Source organism: Colius striatus, chromosome 2, assembly GCF_028858725.1.
Source record: "Colius striatus isolate bColStr4 chromosome 2, bColStr4.1.hap1, whole genome shotgun sequence".
Taxonomy (NCBI): Eukaryota; Metazoa; Chordata; class Aves; order Coliiformes; family Coliidae; genus Colius; species Colius striatus.
The window spans coordinates 106880867-106902236 of NC_084760.1; the positions used below are offsets into that span (position 1 = coordinate 106880867).

At 42.1% G+C, this 21370-nt stretch overlaps 2 protein-coding genes across 3 annotated transcripts in view; both read right to left on the minus strand.

Moving 5' to 3' along the window:
• FBXO5 (F-box protein 5) overlaps positions 1–4225 on the minus strand; it is a 9313-nt gene extending 5088 nt beyond the window's left edge. The window contains exons 1-2 of the mRNA XM_061990322.1: positions 4137–4225; positions 2949–3033 (exon numbers count right to left, since the gene is read on the minus strand). The gene's annotated coding sequence lies outside the window, so the exon portion shown is untranslated. The remainder of the gene's footprint in view (positions 1–2948; positions 3034–4136) is intronic.
• Positions 3414–20390, minus strand: MTRF1L (mitochondrial translation release factor 1 like). 2 transcript variants are annotated; one of them, XM_061990323.1, is made up of 7 exons: positions 20084–20390; positions 17354–17433; positions 16092–16275; positions 9834–9997; positions 8697–8814; positions 5064–5200; positions 3414–4645 (listed from the first exon to the last, which is right to left on the minus strand). In XM_061990323.1, the coding sequence occupies exons 1-7, from the start codon at positions 20385–20387 to the stop codon at positions 4430–4432; spliced, it is 1203 nt and encodes a 400-aa protein (XP_061846307.1). In that variant the 5' UTR covers positions 20388–20390; the 3' UTR covers positions 3414–4429. The 2 variants fall into 2 exon arrangements, with proteins under 2 accessions (XP_061846307.1, XP_061846308.1); XM_061990324.1 differs by lacking the exon at positions 20084–20390 and having other exon boundaries at positions 16092–16250; positions 17354–17432.
• Positions 20391–21370: the final 980 nt, after the last annotated feature.

Below are 21370 nucleotides of genomic sequence, written 5' to 3' on the forward strand. Positions count from 1 at the left end.
CAGGACACTCAAGAGACACACTGGTGGTAGTGTCCATGAGTGACAGCAGACCTGTGTGGGGGTATATCCAGGTCAGAGCAGTCTGAAGTTTGCATCCCAGGCCAGAGGCAATGCTGCTGATGAAGCCAGGCATCTGGCATTTTTAAAAGGGGAGGAGGCTGGGTGGCACAGGAAAAATTTGAGTACTCACATGCATGTGTAAATTACAATTGAAAGTATAGAGCCTTAAACAATGGTCAAAGTGAGACAAAGGTTACTTACAAGCATGATTTTGAGAGGGTGGGAGGTAAATAGATATTATAAGAAAATTGATATTTTCTTGTCCCTTTTCTCCCCCCTCACCCCAAGTCTGGTGCCATCTATATTAACAATTGCAGAGGGATGGGCGAGGGCTGAAGGGGAGAAGAAGCCCTCCCTGTGGCGCTAAATCTAAGAGGACAATAGTTTAACATGCTTTGCAATCCATAGGAAAAAAAAGCCCCTCCATTTGAGCAGGTATTTTTAATGGATTTAAGCACTTCCATCTGTTTTGGAGAAAAGGTATTGAAAAAGTGTGTTCCGTGAACGTTTCAGAGAAAAAGTCTTTTTTTCGTACCTATGTTTGGTAGAAGAAAGTAACAAATACGCTTATGGCTTTGTACAGTGTGAGTTGGGGGAAGAGATGCAAATCCTCGCTAAGAAGCCTCCTCCTCCTCCCGTTCCTCCCTCGCTTGCGCGCCAGCAGAGAGTAAAGGGGCTTTTAGACTAAAACCCCTAGAAGAAGGAAATGCCCACCCCCATCGCCGGCCATCCCGCCGTGTCTCAGGGCGCCAGGGCCGGCCCCGACCTCGCGGCGGAGGGGGATCAGCCACGGACCCTGCGGCGCTGTCAGGCGGTTCCCGCCCCGCGCTCAAGATGGCCATGGTCGGCGCGGGTAGAAGGGTTCCCGGCCCCTCCGTGCCCTGCGGCCCCGGGAGCCGCACTCCGCGCCTTCAGGGGTCTCCACTTTCTCCCGCCTCGGAGGATTCCCCCCAAAATGGTGGTGGCGGGCGGGCAGAGGATGCGCCCCTCCAGCAGCGTGGCCGGCGGGCGGGAGACAGCGCGGCACCTCCCCGCCCTCCGCTGCCCGCCGGCGGGATTTGCGCTCCCCACCTCGGATCAGACCCGAACCCCCATCTGGCCCCGCGAGTGCACGGCGGGCAGTGCGGGGCAGTGGCTGGACCAAGACGCTCCGCAGCCGCCCATGTGCCTCTGTTCTGCCGCATCCCGTCCCGTCCCGTCCCATCCCATCCCATCCCGTCTATTGCCGCCGGCAGGATAGCTGTAGGGTAAGCTTGGGTAGGGCAGCGGGGCCGAAGAGCCGTCGGAAAACCCCATCCCCCGGTCCTCCCGCTGCCCCTCGCGGCGCCGCCAGTGCCTCTCGTCCCGCCACCACGTACGCCGCCAGCCTCCGCCGCCCCGGCCACGGAATCCCGCTGCCCTCCCGAACAGCCTCCACCGCAGAGCCCCCGCCAACTCAAGCTGGCCAGAAGAGCTCCCGCTGCCCTGAAGGGGCCCGGGGCAGAGCGCCCACCCGCCCGCTGTGGCTCTCTCCCTCCATCCCGCGCTCACCTGCGAGGTTGCGCCGCCGCGGCCGCGGGCAGGGAATAGGCGGCCGCTCTCGCCGGGTACTTTTAAAATCTTTGAATTTGGTATCCAAAACCGCGCCAACCAATGGGAGGCGGCCGGCGGGACGGCGCGGCCAATGGGAGGCGGGCAGAAGGCGGGGGCCAATCCGGAGCGCGGCGGGCGGAGCCGTCCCGACTCACATTTTCCCTCCTCGGCCGGCAAGGAGAGAGGTGAGTGGCGGGGAGGTGGCGCGCGCGCCGCGCGGGGCGGGGCCACGGCGCGGGAGGCGGCGCGCGGGGCCGGGCCCACAGCGACTCCCGCCCGCCCCGTCCCGCCCCGTCTGCTCCCCGCAACCGGCACCCGACACCCGGGCGGGCTCAGGGCGCTCCCCTGAACGAATGACCCGACGTGTCAGCGTGCATGCAGCGCCCAACGACACCCGCGTTTGCTCGGATAAATGGCTGCGGCTGGGGTGTGCCCGGCATCTTCGCATACTCGGAGCAAAGGGCTCGAGGTGTGCAAAGCTCCCCTGACGGGAAAGGATGGGTCAAATCTGGCCCCGAGGATCTTACACTCGAGTTCCTCCCCAGAGTAGAACTGCATTTGTTTTAAAATAGGATCAACGTTATTAGCAGTTGTCACAGTGAGAGGCTGCATTAAGCAGACCGGGCACCAGCGCAGGGATCCTGCCACTGACGGAAAGACAACCGTGTCCCAGCTCAGGGAGGCTGCATTTGCAGCGAGACAACAGATCTTGCATTAAAATGATCATGAAGCAAGAAAAGAACTTCAAGCCTTTATGCAGTAAAGCTTGCTGTGACAGGCCAGGGAGGTAACACTTATAATAGTGAGGTCCACCTTGCATGACACTGTCAGGTGTCTGGTGATACCTCTGTCAGCCTCCTGCCAGAACCATTTAATCTCTTTTTTTCCAACTGATCACAGAGGCTGGCCACTCGCAAGGCCAACGACACATCTGATTTCTGTTCAGGAGGCAGATGAGAACAGAGAGGCTGCGAGGCCTGGCAAGATCTGGCCAGTCAAGCCAACAGCTAGCTGGTGAACATCAGGAGAGGCTGAGACCTCAACACTTAAGTTTCACGCAGTGCTTAGATCTGGTTGACGGTACTTGTCTGGAGGAATATGAAGCTGAAGTTAAAGAGAAGGAATCACAAACTCCATCTATCACTTGGTATAAGATAGATGTGAAGTGGCCTGAAGTAAAGAAGATTGTCACAAGTGCTCTGTAGTTTTGCATTTACAGTACTGTTCTGGTAGCAAATGAAGGCTAGTTTCTGCTCCAAGCAGTACTGAATTATTTTACACACAAAATGCATCAATATCAATTTTCACTTGCTTACCTGTCAGCTGGATGTTACGAATCTGCTAGTAAATCCAGGCCTGGGTCTCACAAGCAGGAAATACGTATGCCTCATCTTAGGCAACCTGAAGATAATACATGCATCTTTAATTAAAACATCTGAAACTTAATTATAGTTACCATGCAGTATTTCCTAGGCAACAAACCTCAGAAAGGTATTAAATGATTTTATGTGTTTCTTTTGATGTGCGTGGGTTCAAACTGTAGTCCCAAATGTCATAAAAGAGGATAAACTGATACTTATTAGCTGATTTGTACACAGGGTGTTTAAATAATGAATTTCTGTAAGCTATCCATAGCAAACTTAGTTTGCTCCTATTTCAATTTCTTACACAAATTCTAATTAGAGGTCTGAAAGAAAACACTCCTATATTCATGGTAACATTTTTTTTTTTGTTTCAATTTTTTATTTACTGGTATTTACATTTCAAAGACATTCTGTGTGTATATACACACATGCATAGGTGCAATGCATGACAGCATAATGTAGCAGGGAAACTGTAGGTTTTCTGTTGCTATATGTATTTGGGATTGTAAACTGTAGTCTAAAATAAAGGCCAAAAGTCTTCTTTACCCACTTATAAACATGTGCACATGTATCAGCAGATTAGAAAGACAAAAAATTACTTTACTTTTACAGATCAAATGTTTTAAGACGCTGTTAAACAGATGAAACCAGTAAGATGCTGCACATACCATGTAATGTTTAGAAAACCAATAAACTGGACAGTCAATTAAAAACATACAGGAGAAACTGAAATGAAGCCAAATGGAGACTGAAATATCAGCCAAACAATACTCTAATGGTTCTTTTAACTTTCGGCTAAAGAACAGAAATATCCTTTTCAAAAGTAATTTATATGAATTGTCACTTGGCTTCCACAGCTTTTATCTTCTTTTGGAACAAGGGATATTCCTAAACAATTTGTTGTATTTATTAATAAGGGCCAGAAAGGCATGAAAACACAGAGGACATACACCTTGACTCCCTCTCCCATACCATGTATAAGTGATCAACAAACATGTAGGTAAGCAGCAGGATCATTTATTTGTCCTTTTCTTTGAACCACTCAAAAAAATAGGATTTTTTTGTTCTTTCAAATAAGTTATTTGACACTGTATTGACGTTTAAACAAAAACTAGAAAGACATAATTTTTTAATGCACACCTTTCGAGAGTACTGAATCAGTATCTTCTCAGAGGAGAAAGTTGAAAACTGCAGTTGCTTCTGGCCCAGTCAAGTTCACTTTCCAAGTAGACTGCTGCAGCAATAATGTCTTACATGAAGGTAATAAAGTCTTTTACTCAGAAAGTATGAAAACTGTTTATCAGTCATGAGGAAACAAGTTGTACTGTCTTTCACGAACTAAAAAGCAGTTGCATTTTCTGCGTGATGCTCCAAGATGCTCCGTTACAGACAAATGTCTACATCTGTTGTAATGGGCTGACAAAGAACAACATTCAGGATAGGTTCTTTTTTTCATTTTCTGAAATAATTTCCATTAAAGATTCATAATCAGCGTATTCTTTCAGAGTTTGTATCATTTCATCTAGCAGTTCTTCCCCTAGCATGAAAGACTCAATATGGTGCACTGATCTGCTTATCCTGTGGTCAGTAATCCGATCCTGTGGAAAGTTGTATGTTCTGATCTTCTCTGATCTTCCTTTAGTCCCAATCTATCAAACAAGAACAATCAGTTCATCATCGTCATCTTTTTATAAAAAGGATGAAGTACTGAGTAATCATCTAAAGTGAAACCTTTCTCTTCCTCCCACGACTATCTAGTTCAGTAGTTGCAGTAATTGCTCTCAAACCTTTGTAAGAAAAATTTAATTGTACCTTTTTCTAATATTTTTCTGGTGCTTCATGCTGTAATACAGTTTGTTTATGTAGAATTTACATACTACTAAATGTTTAAGTCTGCCTACTATATGACCGTTACTGCTAAACCAGAATGTACCATTTTTACTGTGTGCAAGTCCTTTCTGGGCTCCTGTTCCTCTATATTTCCATTTACTATTTGCAGTTCAACACACGAATGACCCCAAGGACACATGCTCGTACAGAATCATATCTTTACTAAGTGAAACTTACTTGAATTTTTCGAACATTGTTTCTCTTTTTGGTTTCTTCTTCCAGTTTGGCGTTGTACAGTTTAGCACACAGCATTTGCATAGCCTTCTCTTTGTTTCTAATTTGAGATCTTTCTTGCTGACATTCAGACACAATCCCTGCCAAAAATATCATGACATTTAACACTTAGCAGTAATACATTCTAATTTTGAGAAGATTTGTGTTAGGTTACAATAAGCTAGTTTTTTCTTCAATACATGTGGGAACGTACAAACCCATGTTTATTACTATCTAACACTACACTACACTGTGGAAAAGAAGTGTAGGCTGAGCTGTACAGGTGTTTTAAGTCCTAATAGAAAAAAACTTATATTTGATATGTTTGACAACAAGTAGATAATGAAATAAAAGACACATGGTCCAATCAGACTTACAGAGACACTTTTAATACTTCTAATTTTTGGCCATAGTTGCAGGAAATTTAGGATTGAAGGAGTAGTAAAATACAGTAGATAGTGAGTATATAGAGTATGATCAGAATACACAAAAGCAGGCACTATAAACTTAAAAAAAAAAAAGTTCTGATTTCTCTCTCCAAAACATACTGATCAAGTTAAAATGAGAAGTAAACAGGCTAAAAAAGAGCACTCCTCAAAAAGCTGTAGTGAGAAGAAATACAGGAAGAAGACAGCACAAGCTAAGTTGTTATTTGGATTTATTTTAAGTAACTCTTTAAGTTTACCCTGGTGATGGAGGATAGAGAGAAGAAGGAACTACTTATTGCTTTCTTTGCTTCAGTCTTTACTGCTAAGGCCAGGCCTTGGGAAGTCCATTCCCTAGAGGATAAAGTCTGGAGAAAGGAGGACTTTCCCTTGGTTGAGGAGGATTGGGTTAGGGATCAACTAGGCAAGCTGGACACTCACAAATCCACAGGTCCTGATGGGATGCACCCAAGAGTGCTGAGGGAGCTGGTTGATTTTATTACTAAGCCACTCCCCATCATTTCTGAACAATGATGGAGGACAGGCGAGATGTCTGAGGACTGGAGAAAGGCCAATGACATTCCAGTCTTCAAAATGGGCAGGAAGGACTACCCAGGAAGTTACAGGCTGGTCAGCCTCACTTCCATCCCTGGAAAGGTGATGGAACAGCTCAGCCTGGATATCATCTCTAAACTCATGAAGGAAAAGATGGTTACCAGAGGGAGTCAACATGGGTTCACCAAGGGGAAATCCTGTTTGACCAACCAGATAATCTTCTACGAGGGCATAACCAGCTGGCTAGATGAGGGGAGAGCAGTGGATGTCATCTACCTTGACTTCAGCAAGGCTTTTGACACTGTCTCCCATAACATCCTCATCAGAAAGCTCAGGTAGTGTGGCTTGGATGAGTGGACAGTGAGGTGGATCGAGAGCTGGCTGAATGACAGAGCCCAGAGGGTGGAGATCAACTGCACAGAATCGAGTTGGAGGCCTGTGGCCAGTGGAGTTCCACAAAGAACTGGGGCCAGTCTTGTTCAACATCTTCATCAATGACCTGGATGAGGGGACAGAGCGTACCCTCAGCAAGTTGGCTGATGACACCAAACTGGGAGGACTGGCTGATTCCCCAGAAGGCTGTGCTGCCGTTCAGCAGGATCTCGATCGGTTTGAGAGTTGGGCAGAGAGGAACCTCATGAGGTTCAACAAGGACAAGTGCAGAGTCCTGCAGCTGGGAAGGAACAACCCCATGCACCAGTACAGGCTGGAGGTCGATCTGTTGGAGAGAGCAGATCTGCAGAGAGAGACTTGGGAGTTCTGATTGATAACAAGCTAAATATGAGCGAGCAATGTGCCCTTGTGGCCAAGAAGGACAATGGCATCCTGGGATGCATCCAGAAGTGTGGCCAGCAGGTCAAGGGAGGTTTTCCTCCCCCTCTACTCTGCCCTGGTGAGGCCTCATCTGGAGTCCCGTGTCCAGTTCTAGGCTCCCCAGCTCAAGAGGGACAGGGAACTTCTAGAGACAGTCCAGCACAGGGTCACCAAGATATTCAGGGGACTGGAGCATCTTTCATATGAGGAAAGGCTGCGGGAACTGGGGATGTTCAGCTTAGAAATGAAAAGACTAAGGGGGGACCTCATTAACACTTTTAAGTACCTAAAGGGTGAATGTCAGGAGGATGGGGTGACACTTTTTTTCTGTTGTCCAGTGATAGGACAAGGGGTAATGGACATAAATGGGAACACAGGACATAAACTGGAACACAAAGAGCTTCATTTAGACATAAGGAAAAGCTATTTTATTGTGATGGAGCACTGGAACAGGCTGCCCAAGGGAGGGTGTGGAGTCTCCTTCTCTGGAGGTTTCCAAAACATGCCTGGACGTGTTCTTGTGTGATATTATCAATGTGAACCTGCTTTAGCAGGGGTTGGACTAGATGATGTCAACCTCTACCATTCTGTAAGTCTGTGAATTCTGGTAAGATTACACAGTATTATTTTATAAAAGACTTGTTTATAAACAACCTTTTGGATCACAATGAAGATCGTAAAAAGAGGATGAGAGAAACAGAATTAACAAGACAATTGTAAAGGAAGAGAGATCAAGAGGAATAAAGATAGGAAAGTTGGAGCAGGAAAAAGTCAGAAGATGAAATATAAAACTCTCTAAGAAGCATCTCTGCTGTGTAACCATAAAAAACATGCAAAACATTTTAAGATTTCTAGAATAACACTACGAACTGCCTTCAGTAAAACCAAAGATTTGCTGGATTTAGTTTGTGGCTGTTTTTTCCTAACATGCAGGCAATCTAACACTTTGCAAACCTAGAGTACCTTTTTGTCGCTGTATCTTCAGCAGAATTCTATCCTCTAGGCTGTTTACCTTCTGCTTTACTGAGGTGATGAAAAAAGTGTAGAATGGACTCATGTCTTAAATAAATATGAAGAAATAGGTGGCAAAAATCTGGATACGTGAAGATAAAGAGCACTCGGGATTACTCTGAAGCTGTAAAGTCTGACTAATGTTTGTGGTAAAGAAGAGGAAAAGTTAAAAAGCAATGAAAGTCAATTCAGCTGTTGTGAATTGCTCAAAGGGAAGTTAGAAGCTTAGGAATGGCAATAAAAAAAGATATGGCAGCTAAAATCAGATAGCATTTGAGGGTGTATCTTGCCCCTCCTGCTTTTCCTAATCTGAGCCCTGGAGATGGGACTCCTGATTGTGTGTGTAACCTATGAAAAAGGAGCCAGCAATCAAATGGAAGGTGGCATCCTGAGTAGATTCTGCAATTAAAAGGAACACTTTAATAGTGGAAAAAGAGCAATCTCTCTTTCAGAGACTAGTCAAGAAAAGGCAAATCACCTGATTTTAACCTACTCCATTTTTAGCTTTATTTTTCCATTGGTTGAAAGCTTAAATAAAACATTTTCATAGAAACTGGACATTTTTGGAGTGTAATGCTTGAAGGCAAAAGAGATATTTAACCTACTGAGGCCAGAAGTCTTCACTATTACAAATTGGAGTGGGCATAAGACATTACATTTACAGTATTATAAACACACATCAAAATTATAGGAAAAGTCATCCAAGTTTGAAAATAAAACTGTTGTGTCAAAAGAAATTCTGACAGCAGTTTCATAATGTAGCTCTTGACTAGGGAAAAAAAAAATCAAGCACCTGTTGGAATATGAACTATCCGTACAGCACTGTCTGTGGTATTGACATGTTGGCCTCCAGCTCCACTAGCTCTCTTTGTTTCTATCCGTAGATCTTTTGGATTAATTTGCAGCCTCATCTGTGACAGGAGACAGAAAAAAACCAAAAAACAAACCAAACCATAAAAAATATATTCATGTTGTTTCCTTCTAGACAGACATCAAAAATGTATAGTTGGTTTATTTTATGAGGCACATTCAGGAAAGATCAAACTTTTAAAGTTTATGAGTGTTACCTCATATCCACTTATAAACTTACTGACAAATCCTTGTAGCCAGATTGGAATGTGACATGATGGAAGCGAAGAAATCAGACAAAGACTACCTGAAGGCATAACTGTCCCTTAGCACTAATCTTCCCCCTCTCCTGAAAGCTCTGTACCCTTTTCCATCAGTTAACCAATATTGGAACTTGGCCAGAAAGTTTTTAGATTAAATGGAACATATTCCCTTTGCTGTTTCTAGAATGGGACAATGGTGTCTGGGAGAAAGGAGTGAGACAACTTTGGGAGAGATTAGGAAGAAGTAACATCTTTGCCAATTTACTAGGTCAACATGAAATGACAATGGAAACAAAGCTTTACTTGGGGGGTGGGTCTAGATTATCTTTTGAGGTCCTTTCCAACGCTTTAGATTCTGTGTGTGATTCTTAGCCAGTTGTTTTAAACTCAGCAAATGTGGTGAGAATTATCACCCATACACTTTGGAAGGGAAAGTGAGGACATTACAAAAATGTGGAAGAGAAGCTGCTAAAAGAAATCTTTATGAGTTCTGCAAATTGATTCAATCTTTTGTTACTTTGTAAAGAATGTAAAGTTTTCCACAAAACATGTGAGAGACAGTCACAGTGAATTTTCAAGTTACAATGAAGTAAACTGACAGTTTCTTGAGATTGGGATTATGGGGAAAATCAGAAATTCTTTATTTCACCTCCCTGGGCAAAAATGAAGATATACAAGCAAATATGACTTAGTTTAAAACTAAGATTAAACAAGTCATTAAGAGAACAAGACAGACAGAAAACACTTGGGTATCAGCAACATGGCACAGAAATACATCTCTCGTGATACAGTTTGTTATACTAAAAGATAAATATTACCTCATCAGGTTGGGGTAATATTGCAACAGTCATTGTGCTGGTGTGAATGCGCCCTTGTTTTTCTGTCTTTGGCACCCGCTGAACACGATGCACTCCTCCTTCAAATTTCATGTACTTGTAAGCCTCAAGACCAGCTATACTGGCAATTGCACGTCTTAGGCCACCTTTAATATAAAAGAGAAACAGTTGTAAAGCTGTAAGTAAAACTGCTAGTATTATGGTGTTATATTTTACACAGTATACTTAGATATCATTGTAATTTGTGTCTTAAAACTATGAATTTATTATTTAAATAGAACTACATTGAAAATGCAAGAAAACTGTTAAACAAAGTCAGACATACATACACACACACTATACTAAGTAAAGCTCCTGTTATTATAGAGTCCAATTTAAATTTTTATATATATGAAAAGATTGTCTATGAACAATTTTGTTTTATTATTAGTTCAGAACCTTATCATTCAACGGGAAAAACCCCAACTCTCTAACTAAAAGATGAGTATTATTCATACTCTTCTTATTCTTCATTCTCCTCCATGCATCCTACCAGAGTCTCATCTTTGGTCTTTCATTTATTTTTAATCTTTTGCACCCTTGCAGGGCACAGAACTCAGATTCCTGCCCCTCTTCCAATCCAGGAAAACATTTGACAGTAATGTACTATAAACTAGTATTGAACAGTTTGGAAGTTGAAAGTAAAGCATAATACAATCATGGTTTTCTGACAAAAAAAGTTTGTTGCAATACTAGTTTATAGCATTCTTAATCTTCCTTGTTTGATAGGTAGCAAACCCTTCAGTCATGCCAGTATAACCAAAGGATCAGAGAAGTGATGGCACTGAAATGAACATAATTTTTCACCCGTTCTGGTTTTTATTCCAGCCCACTACCTGGATCCCATTCTCAGCACAGTGGATGGTGTACCAAGGGAACAATTAATGAGGATATAAGCAGCCTTGAATATTGCTGTTGAAGTCTTCCAAAATAAAACTATAGAGGAAGTAAAGAAGGCAGCACATACTTCTCAGAAATATTGTTTTAGGCTATCTCTAGACTAATGAACTATAGGGGCAAGATAGCAGCCTGTTTAAAAAAGAAAGTGAAGATAATGTAGAATCTGAAAATGCCTTGCAAAGCAGGAAAAAAATCATCATCCAGAATGTAAGCCAGGTTTTTAGCTTCCACACAGAAGGCTTGCAAATGTTTTTATTCTACAAATTTAAATTCCTTCATAACTTTACTAAAACATATTTCCTTTTACAGTCATGTTTGTGGAAAATAGCCTAAACTACCTTTTCCTTTCTCCTTCACCTCACTTTTGTCCGACTTAAAATATTTCTCCTACTTGTAAAAATCTCTGCCATTTTGTCTTTTCAACATACCTAGTGCACCGATTTAATTTATAGCCATTATTGACTACCAATTTGGTAAGATAAATCTGTCATCTTTAGAATAAATCTGACCATAAAGCATGTAGCTTACCAAGTAAGAATGTATGTTAAAATCTTCAGTTTAGATCAGCAGGTTTCATTCCAACAGATAGTGTGAAACCCTTCCACTGCTATGCAAATGCTACTGAAATGAACAAAAAAATTCCTTCTTTACTCTTAAAAGAATCTTGTGTAACCTAAAAAAATTACTGTAGTTAAGTAATAAAGCTTACTTCTTTACATATAAAAGCCATAAGCAACATGAGGAAGAAGCCAGGCTATGTCAGGTGTAAAAGTAATGTCAATGTCCACAAGGCCCTACTGATGGGTATTAATTATGTGATAAGCAGTTCACAGAAAAAGCCAATGTTCTGTCTTTTCTCCCTGACTTCTCTTGGCATTAATATATATACCATGGGTACAGTCTGTCTGTTCGAGTTGCAGCCACACCTGTGACACATTCAGGAGAGTTTAAGTTTGTAGTGATAACAGTGTGCCTGTGCCACCATACTACGCAACATGACATGACCAAGCAACTGGTTCAGGAGACAGGTACTTTGGTCATACTGATCCAAATCTACTATTACCAACACAGGTTTAATATGAAATGCAGTCAAATCCAATGAAAACTCAATAATCCTTTCACCCTGGCAGACATGTTGTAGCCTGTAAAATACAGTTAGCTCTCACAAACAATATGCTTGTCCCTTTCAATTAAAATGCCTTTCTCTAGCCTGAAAACTGATCTCCACAGGACCAGGGTGTGAGTTTGTACTCATTTTGTATGTGGCATCTTATACGCAGATTGAGATAAACTCCCATATCTGTGCCTCTACCTGCTGCTACAGGGCGAGAGGCAGTGGATAAATACAGACATGCAGGTTTGAGCTTGAACATGCACACTAAATCTTGAACTATGTGCTATTTTGCACAGGGGCAGGTCAATAAAGTCAGTTAAGAGTGGATTGAAACCAATTCTTAATTTCGGCTTTGTTTAACTTTCACCTTGTCTATAAACGATTACCTTTAGATTTAAGGCAAATTCTGGAGCTCTCCAAAATACGGGAATTTAAATGTAGGACCTTGCTTTTGGTCATTCAGTCTATAAAAATGGAGCCTAAATAGGATCCAACAGCCTAATGTCACCAGCAAGTATCCTTAACTCCATTCTTATTCAGCACAGCACAGACATTTTGAGGGTTTAAACACGCCTTTCAGTGGCAGAACTATCTATAATACCCCTACTCCTGCAATTTATTTTAAGCTCCTCAGTTTTGATAATATATAGTCATGAAAATAACATCAGAAAACAAACTACAATAGGCTGGCAAAGTCTAGGGCTGCCTTTATGTATGTTTAAATTTACATCCTGTCTCCCTAAATATTCATTTTGGTGCACAAGCAAGCCCTCGGTAAGACAAAAGTGTTTAAAATAAATACATAGCCTTTAAAAAACTAGTGGTTTCAAAACGAAAATATGGCTAGATATTTACTAGGTTAATGTATTACTTCTGTGTCCCATTTCAGGCATTAAAGAGAATGCCTCAGAGGGTACGTGCTCCTTGTCCAATGACTGAGCTTACACCAAAAGGGTAGTCAAGTACAACTCCCTTTCTCTTCCAATCACAGGACTGCAAATTGAGTCAGACCACACTTAAAACAATCCAGTAACAGAGAGTTTGTGAGGCTAATCAGTGGATTGATCCAATTAGCACTGTGGCCTCTAAATTGCTAAAGCTGAAAGAGAGAAGGAACAAACAGCTGACTGGAAGGTGGTACAGCCCTTGTTTAAGCTGACTGTGAATCTATGCTCTGGAGGGAAAGTCGTATGTGACTGCTGGGGTTTAGCCCATACAAGTTTTCCCTCAGTGGAAAAGGGAATTCTCCTCTCCTCCTGGTATATGAGATAAGATGATAGAGACCCTTCCCCTATGGCAGATTTCTGTGAGCTCTGAAGACTGAACTGGCTCAGCTCTTGGAAGAGTTTTTCTTGTCATGAATAGGGATAAATGTGACTTCCTTCTTTCACAAAAGAAAGTTGTGTGGTAGCATGAAGCTTCATTTATGTACCTTTACTTGTATTATGCAAACAGTTTACTTGACAAATGACCTCTTAACCATAGTTTATTAATAGTAAAAAAAAAAATCTAGATTATAGACAATTCTGAACTCAAATGTCAATTAATATGCATTTTTTAAAATTCAATGAATTAACAGCAGCCACCCTTAGAAAGAGATTCCGATACTGTGAAAACCTGAGCTCATGTTCATCAACTTGAAAGGTCACCTGCTAAGAACTCGAAAGTTACTCAAACATTTTAAAGATATAAAACTTTTAGAACTCATATTCCATCAAATTTGGTTAAGAACCCAGAAGAATAAGTGAAATCAAAAGTAAGTTAAACTGTATCCACGTATTGGAAAAGTGAAGACAAGGGCCTCCCTTTTTTCAAATGTGAATACAGACAACGAATCAAGCCTGTACCTAGATATTGACGTTCCCAGTTTGTAGTGTCTGACTGTAGTTCTTCCATGGAGTCACATTTTTGAACCTTGTTTTAATCCTTCAATATGAAACAGTGAATAAGAAACTGTAGTTATGCAAGAAGGGTCTCAGGGCACAGAAAGACCCTCACTAGAAGGGGAAAGCAACTCAAGGACAGGAGAAGCTCAATTAGGAGAGTTGTGTGTATTTATTTTTTTGTGAATTTCTCCATGGTTGAAACAGAAATGCTTCAAGATATTTGAAAAATATCAAGCCCAAAATATGGCATAAATAAACAGAAGAAGTATTAGAAGATGCTTCACATTTCTCAGAACTTGCTAAAAAAAAAAACCCTCTCTGCAATTATATTTTTGATTGAAAAAACCATCGGTTTTTCTGACAGTTTGCATTTCCTAATATTCTAGCTTTCCTCATCTCTTCTTCAAAATTTCACTTAAAGGGGAAAAGAAAAATGAATACATCTAAAGTTGCACAATCAATCTGAGCTAGAAGCAGTAAACTGCCCAAATGTTCATCTACTATGAACATTTATATGTATATTATGATATATACATTACCTCCACAGGAATATAAAGCGAGCAAAGTGTGTTAGCTTTACTCACAAGAGAAGATCTGTTAGTACAGACAGATTTAGGAAATCTAGCCTGCTGTGAAACGTGGCTAGCAATCTGTCATTTAAAACATAAAATCACACTCACTGGCTGGACATGTTCTTATAGAATCACAGAATGGTAGGGGTTGGAAGGGACCTGCAGAAGCAGGTTCACCTAGATCAGGTCACACAGTAACATGTCCAGGCGGGTCTTGAAGACCTCCAAGGGACGAAACTCCACACTCTCCCTAGGCAGCCTGTGCCAGGGCTCCATCACCCTCACAGTAAAACAGTTTTTTCTTATGTTTAAATGGAACTTTTGTGCTCCAGCTTCATCCCATTACCCCTTGTCCTGATATTTTGTACTACAGTTTCACATTTTAAGCTGTCTGAAATTCTTTTGCTGCCAGAAGGAGGTCCTGGTTTTCTCACTGCTATGACCAGTAGCCACACACTTCTGCCTCCACCACCCTTATGCACATTTCTCCTCATCTCTTGTGCTGGATTATCCTGAAACTAACTGGTAGGGGAAGGTGTGTGTGTGTGTGGGGTGCTATTTTTCAGTTGTATTGATTTGGTGATGAGACTCTGCGAAGACACATAATTTCAAGTGCTAATGCAAAGAAGTCAGCAGAAATACAGAGACAGCACCCTGATCTTTGTGAAACAATATTACACAGTAATTGGATTAAGTTAAAATTAATACATGCCACTGCCTCAGTTTGTTGTGTAAACCTACCAATCCTCATCTTTGCAAAGACACTGTTCTGTGAGATCCAGTGAATCAACTTCACAGCTCATCAACACCAGGAGATTAAGGTTTTCCATCTCCTTGCATTCAACCTCATGTTGCTGCTTATCTAGCTCTAAGCCTCATGAGAATTGACTTAACATATTAACTAGGCAAAAAATTATCCCAGTCATAAAAGGCAATCTTTGCCAGTTTAAGTGAAAGGACATCCAAACAGATGACAAAAAAACCCCTAGGATTGCTCAGACAGCCAGAGGCAGTAAGGATAAAGGAAGAAAGGGGAAACATTTTCTTTTACTGGCATCAAGCTGTTAAACTGATTACCTGTGAAATTTTAGTTGAAAGCTTTCATAAGTAATTATATCTTCTATCTCTCCTCAAAAAAGTCTCAACAATTCCTTCCCTTTGCTCATCCATTAACTGTTACAGATGAGCTATATCCAAGTATCTAATTTCTTATATAAATCTTCAGATGGTATTATTTCAGCTAAACTCCAAACTGTTTAGATTAAACCTCAAAAATAGTTTGAATCATGCTGATCCCTCTCTGTCAAGCGATCCATAAAGAGACTTTCAACCTGCTACCAAACTGCTGTTTAAATATTAAAGTGACTACGTAGAATATTACATCGAAATAAGAAGTATATGTAAAGTATCTGTAAGCTAAAACAACATCTCTGCATCACTTTCTGAACTTTCTTCCACCAAGCACAAAGTTTAATTTCTACTTTTTGAAACTACTGAAGGTAAGTTTTATTTTTTAGCATTTTAATATTTTAATAGTACTTCAGAGATGGAATTTCATTCTCAAATACTGAAGCTGAGGAAAATTACACTGACATTCAAAGAATCTTCCACTTCTAAAATTGAGTTAGTGCAAATTAGCTTCCTGTAGTCACGAAATTCAAGTGTCACATGAATGAGTGCTTCAACTTAAATTAAAAAGTTACAAAGATTAAGTATCTTCATTACTGACCTATTTCACTGGGAAAGTAGTCTAATATTTCAAATTTCCACTTTTTGTAGGCAGCATATCGTTGATACATATCAAATATCTCCGAGGTGAACAGCATGGCTTCCTGCCCTCCAACTCCAGCAGTTACTTCCATGACAAGATCACTCTTGTCTGTTTCTTCTGAAGGAACCAAAAGCAATACTATCTGTGAATACAAAAATACCCAACTAAGACTTTGCTCTGACACTGCTATCCACAACCGAGACAATATAAAGTACCAGACAAGTCTGTAATCAATCTAGGCTGCACTCTCCTGCCCTAACTCGTTAGTGCCCAGAGGACAGGCCTCTCACGCCTCTCCCAGTGAAGAAGCAGCAGTCAGGAAGAGGTGTAGATGCATTGCAGGAAGGCTCCCTGTGCCTGTTCACGGTCACAGGAGCTACACAGGTCTCTCAAGACCTATGAAACTTCACAGCTTTCACTCATCAAGAGCACTGCAACATTTGGACACCGCAGGATACGTGCCAGTTCTTGTAAGGCAACCAAGCATCTCCCTTCCCCTCAGATTCCTTTTTAACCTGGTCTCAACTGTGGAGCTAAGAAGGTGTGGATGTTAAGGAGGATAGTCTTTCAATAACGACTCAGCTGTAATCTTCATTTATTTATTTAAAATAATTTAAAATCGTTCTACAGATGACGATTTCTTTGGGAAAAATTGTAAGCATTTAAAAAAATACTTATAAAGTGACTGTTGTATTGTTGTCAAAGGAATAAAGAATATGACAATACCAGCTTCTACTTCACCTGTAACATTAAGAATACGTAACTGTTTGTATCAAGATCATTATTTTTATGCTTAGTAACATAGATACTATGTGGAACCTATATAAAGTAGCAGTCTTAAGTAGTTCCATAGTATTAAACTTCTTTTTTTTTTCAAAACGATTAGTGTGTGTGATACAAGTTTAATGTTTCCAATAGATAAGATACACCCACACAACAGAAATTTGAGCACCTGCTTATAAAGATGCACCGATTCAAACAAATTCAGATGCAAGGACGTACTCTTCCACACACTAGGCACATACAGGCTGTCTCTATACTATCTACATTTTAAATTTTCCTTAGGTAACAGATGCCAGTTGAGGAGTATAAGAGTATAATTGGTAGGGAGGGGAGAAGAAGAACAGTTTATTGTATACATCCTATTTGGATGAGTAGGCAATTTGTCATTTTAAATTTAAAAATAGCACAGGAATAGAGGCTTCTAAAGGGGATCTAACCTGGTGCTTCAGTTCAGCTATCTCTTCTTCACAGGAGGCAATTTCCCCTTCTGCAAGCTTCTGTAAATCTTCACTCTCATCTGGAATATTGGAGTATGGTTAATCCTGAGATTTATATCAGTGCCACCCTCAGAAAATCTTCTGAAAAATAACCACTTACTCTATAAAAAAAAGAAAAACCGAAAACCCCCCACACACTAAATCCCTTAGAAAATGAGATTAATACTAAAGACATACAGTACAGATTAAGAGTCTTTTCTGATATTGTTCAGGAATGATATATGGAAAAATCTGAAACACAAGAATTTCTACTAAAACATTAAAAAGAACAACCAAAAAACCTTCCAGCACAACCACAAAAACAATTGCAATACTAGTGATCAAACAAGTTCATAAGTTGCCCAGAGCGGTTATGGGCTCTCCATCCTTGAATATATTCAAACCCGGATTGCACATAATCCTGAGCAATCTGTTAGGGATCACCCTGCTTGAGCAGAGGGTTGGACTGGATGATGTTCAGAGGTCTCTTCCCACCTCAGCCATCCTGTGATTCTATGAAATTACTTCCTTCATTTGACTGTGACAAGAACATCAGGGATTTAAATAGCACAGCAGCCCCATAATTAACACTCTTTATTAAAAGGACTATTACTCCATCACTGTATGAAAAGATATTCATAGTGGTTTGAAGTATTTTCTCTCTGTCAATGTATTCCAAGAACTGCTGCAAAACTTCTAACACACAACTAAAAATAACAGTATGGAAGAACACTCCCATTGTAATTTTAAAGTGTTTTTAAAGTGAACTTGTAATTTCAAAGTGTTCCTTGACTTATAAACCCTAATGCTTTATAATTAAGACTTGGTTTTCTGTGCTACAGTTTCAATATATTAAAACGTTATCCTTTTTTTACTGATAATTACAAATTCAAGATCTTAAGCAGCCTCTGACCTACATTAATTCAGCTAACTCAAGAAGAAAATAACATTACCCAAAAAAGGAGAAATGGTACACACAATGAAAAAGTGAGAACTGGGATGGGCACAGGGACACATAACTGCACAGTTCGTAACAAGAAAAGGAAAAGCTAGACTTTGTTGTTGTTGTTCTTTGTGTACAACAATCTATTAAACATGTTCAGCTGATATGAACACTCTTACAATAAAACCACATCATTTCAGCATTTTAATTGCATTTAGTCACTAGCACAATTTTAAATGAAACCTTTTGACTGCAATTTATGCTTAATATTGGTAGATTAACACCCTCTGCCCTGCTCCCCCCAGTCGCTTCTGTAACAAGGAAATAAAAAAGATAACCATGTGTAAATTGGTTTAGACAACAAGCATGCTTTACCTACAGTTGGTTGAGCATGCACACTTTACTGCCTGATTAACTGTAACTCTTTAAACATGTACACTTGATCATTTGCTGCCCAGAGGGGTTGTGGAGTCTCCTTCCTTGGAGGTCTTCAAGACCCGCCTGGACATGTTCCTATGTGTCCCGATCTAGGTGAATCTGCTTCTGCAGGGGAGTTGGACTAGATGAGCTCTAAAGTTCTCTTCCAACCCCTACCATTCTAGGATTCTATGATTTGCAACTATCTAAATTTCTTTATAACTACTGATTGATTAAACGCTAGTCATTGAGGCCAAAAAAAAATTAAAGAATTACAAATCTGTCAAACTAGCTATTGATAACACAACTACTATTCAATTAAGAAATGATCTAATATAACAATAGCAGTTGCATACTTTCATGCAATTGTAACAGGCTCTAAAATCACTTTAAAACACGGAAATACTTTAAGGATGAATTACCAAGTGCTACTCAAAGTTACTAAGTCTTTGTGATCACATCACTTTCCTGATGTCTGTTTTTTGATGACATGGTCTCCTCCTTCAGAGGCTTCTGAAAGGAGAAAAAACTTCATCCATTTCATTTCAATCAGTTTGTTTGGGTCAATTATTAGTTTGCTCAAAAGAAACATTTCTCCCTTTTCACTCTGAGGCAGGAAAGAATGAACAGGGGGAAACAAAAAAATAAAGGATCACTTGTTTTCAGACAGTGTTTCCAGTCAGTGTTAGTTATTCTGACTGCAGTTGACACTTGTGATTAATTGGTACTCATCCAAGTAGTATTACATTACCCAGGGAACAACTAATGACACAGTGAAAGTACTCCTTTTCTGCATTTTAGTTTCTAACTGCTATCAAAATTTAGTTTTATTCAGGGTAAAAAATATTAATTTTTTGTCAACCACGAAAGCGTGGAGCTGCTAGCACAATACCAAGTTAAATCACAGATGATGCTGCGGCTGCTGAAACGCATGCAAACAGGCTGGGCTGCCGTAATACCATGAAAAAAGCAGTTTTAAAGCTTTCTAAGATTTCTGTCCCCACTTCTCTGTAGTTTCTATGAAACAGATGTGATCACGTTGCTCCCTCCTTTAGGCGGCAGCGGCTTCCGCTTTCCCCCTCATCCTAGCCGGCACTCCCTGGCCACCCGACCTCTGCCCCGGAGGGTCGTTTGCCAGCGGAAGCAAAAAGAAGGTGCCCCGGGCTTTTCCTCGCGGCACTTTCCCGCATTTGACCTCTCTTCCCTCACCGGGGCGCGCCCCCGCCCACTGCCCCGCGCCTCCCGCAGGCGCTCCCGCCCCCTCCGGGCCCTCCCCCAATCGCGTTGGCACATGCAAATTTCCCTCCCCGCCGGCCCCCGCCGCCCCGCACCTTGCCGCGCCAGCTCCCGCGTCTCACGCAGCTCCTGTTCCTTCTGGCGCAGCCGCTGGATGCGCGCCGCCAGCTCCGGCCCCGCCCCGTCCCCGCCCCGCACCCGCGCCTCCAGCAGGCGGCGTAGCGACGGGGCGGCGAACAGCTCGTCCAAGCCGGGCCGGGCGCTCAGCCCGCGGCGGGGCTGGCACGGGCGCGTCCCCGCCGCGCTGCCCCCGACCGGCGCCGCTCGGAGGCTGCGAGAGGGCGGCGCGGCGGCCCGGCAGCACTGCGCCGCGCGGACGGCTCGCGAGAGCAGCCGCATGCTTCCGGCGCCAGCCCTTGCCCTGTGCCGGAGACACCCGAACGCCCTCGGTGCCTCCAAGCCGAGTTTCCGGAAGTTGCCGAAGAGGCTCGGCGCTGGTTTCGGGTGCGGTCGTAAATTCTCGGAGCTCCGCAGGCGGAAACGTGCGAAGGACTTCGGCTCCCTTCGTCTGGCGGGTCTGCGCCCTGAGTTGGACGCGCTCTGATTGGCCACAGCGCGGGCTAAGGGGCGGGGCCCGGCGGTCAGAGCGGCAAGCTGAGCGCGCGCCTCCCTGCGTCCTACTGCGGACAGCGGCGCCTCCTGTCGGCCCAGAGTGGCGCGGCCGTGGGTCGTTTTTTGTTCATCATGAGCCCAAAACCGCCCCAAACCGCGCCAAATCTTCCACAATACAAGTTTAAAGCGGGGCTCCTGGGGTGACAGTCTGTGGGCGTTGTTGGTGGGGCGGTTTAGCGTCCTCCCACGCTGCAGCTGCCCTCCAAGGCTGCCAGTGCAGAAGGGGATGCTGAAACTTTCTGTGGGGAATTTGGGTAATCCAAATTACCTGTTCAGGTTTTTTTTCACTCACTCCAGAATGAATGTTCACAATTAAAATACCTTGAGAAGGAGGAGGAAGCTGCAAGTACTTGTGGAAGAGTACCTTCACAGTAAAAGCATGTGCGAAATTAAGCATTTTGAAGAAAACGAATGCACTGTCAAAAGAAGAAAAAAGGGCAATTGCACAAGTTTTTACATCAGAGATTAGTGATGAGACTGAAAGACTACCCATTTACAAAATACAGATCTGAGTACAGTGTCTTACATCAAAGTTTTAAACTGTAAGGCAGTGAAGATGCAGTCATTCAGTAAATGGGATGTGGTGGACGTTATAGGATGATCTTGGCAAATATCCTCTGGTATGCAGACAGGGTAGCACAGTAACCCTGTTTTAGATAACATCATTAATGAGATTCTTGGCTAAACTCAAAATATCTTGAAGAATATAC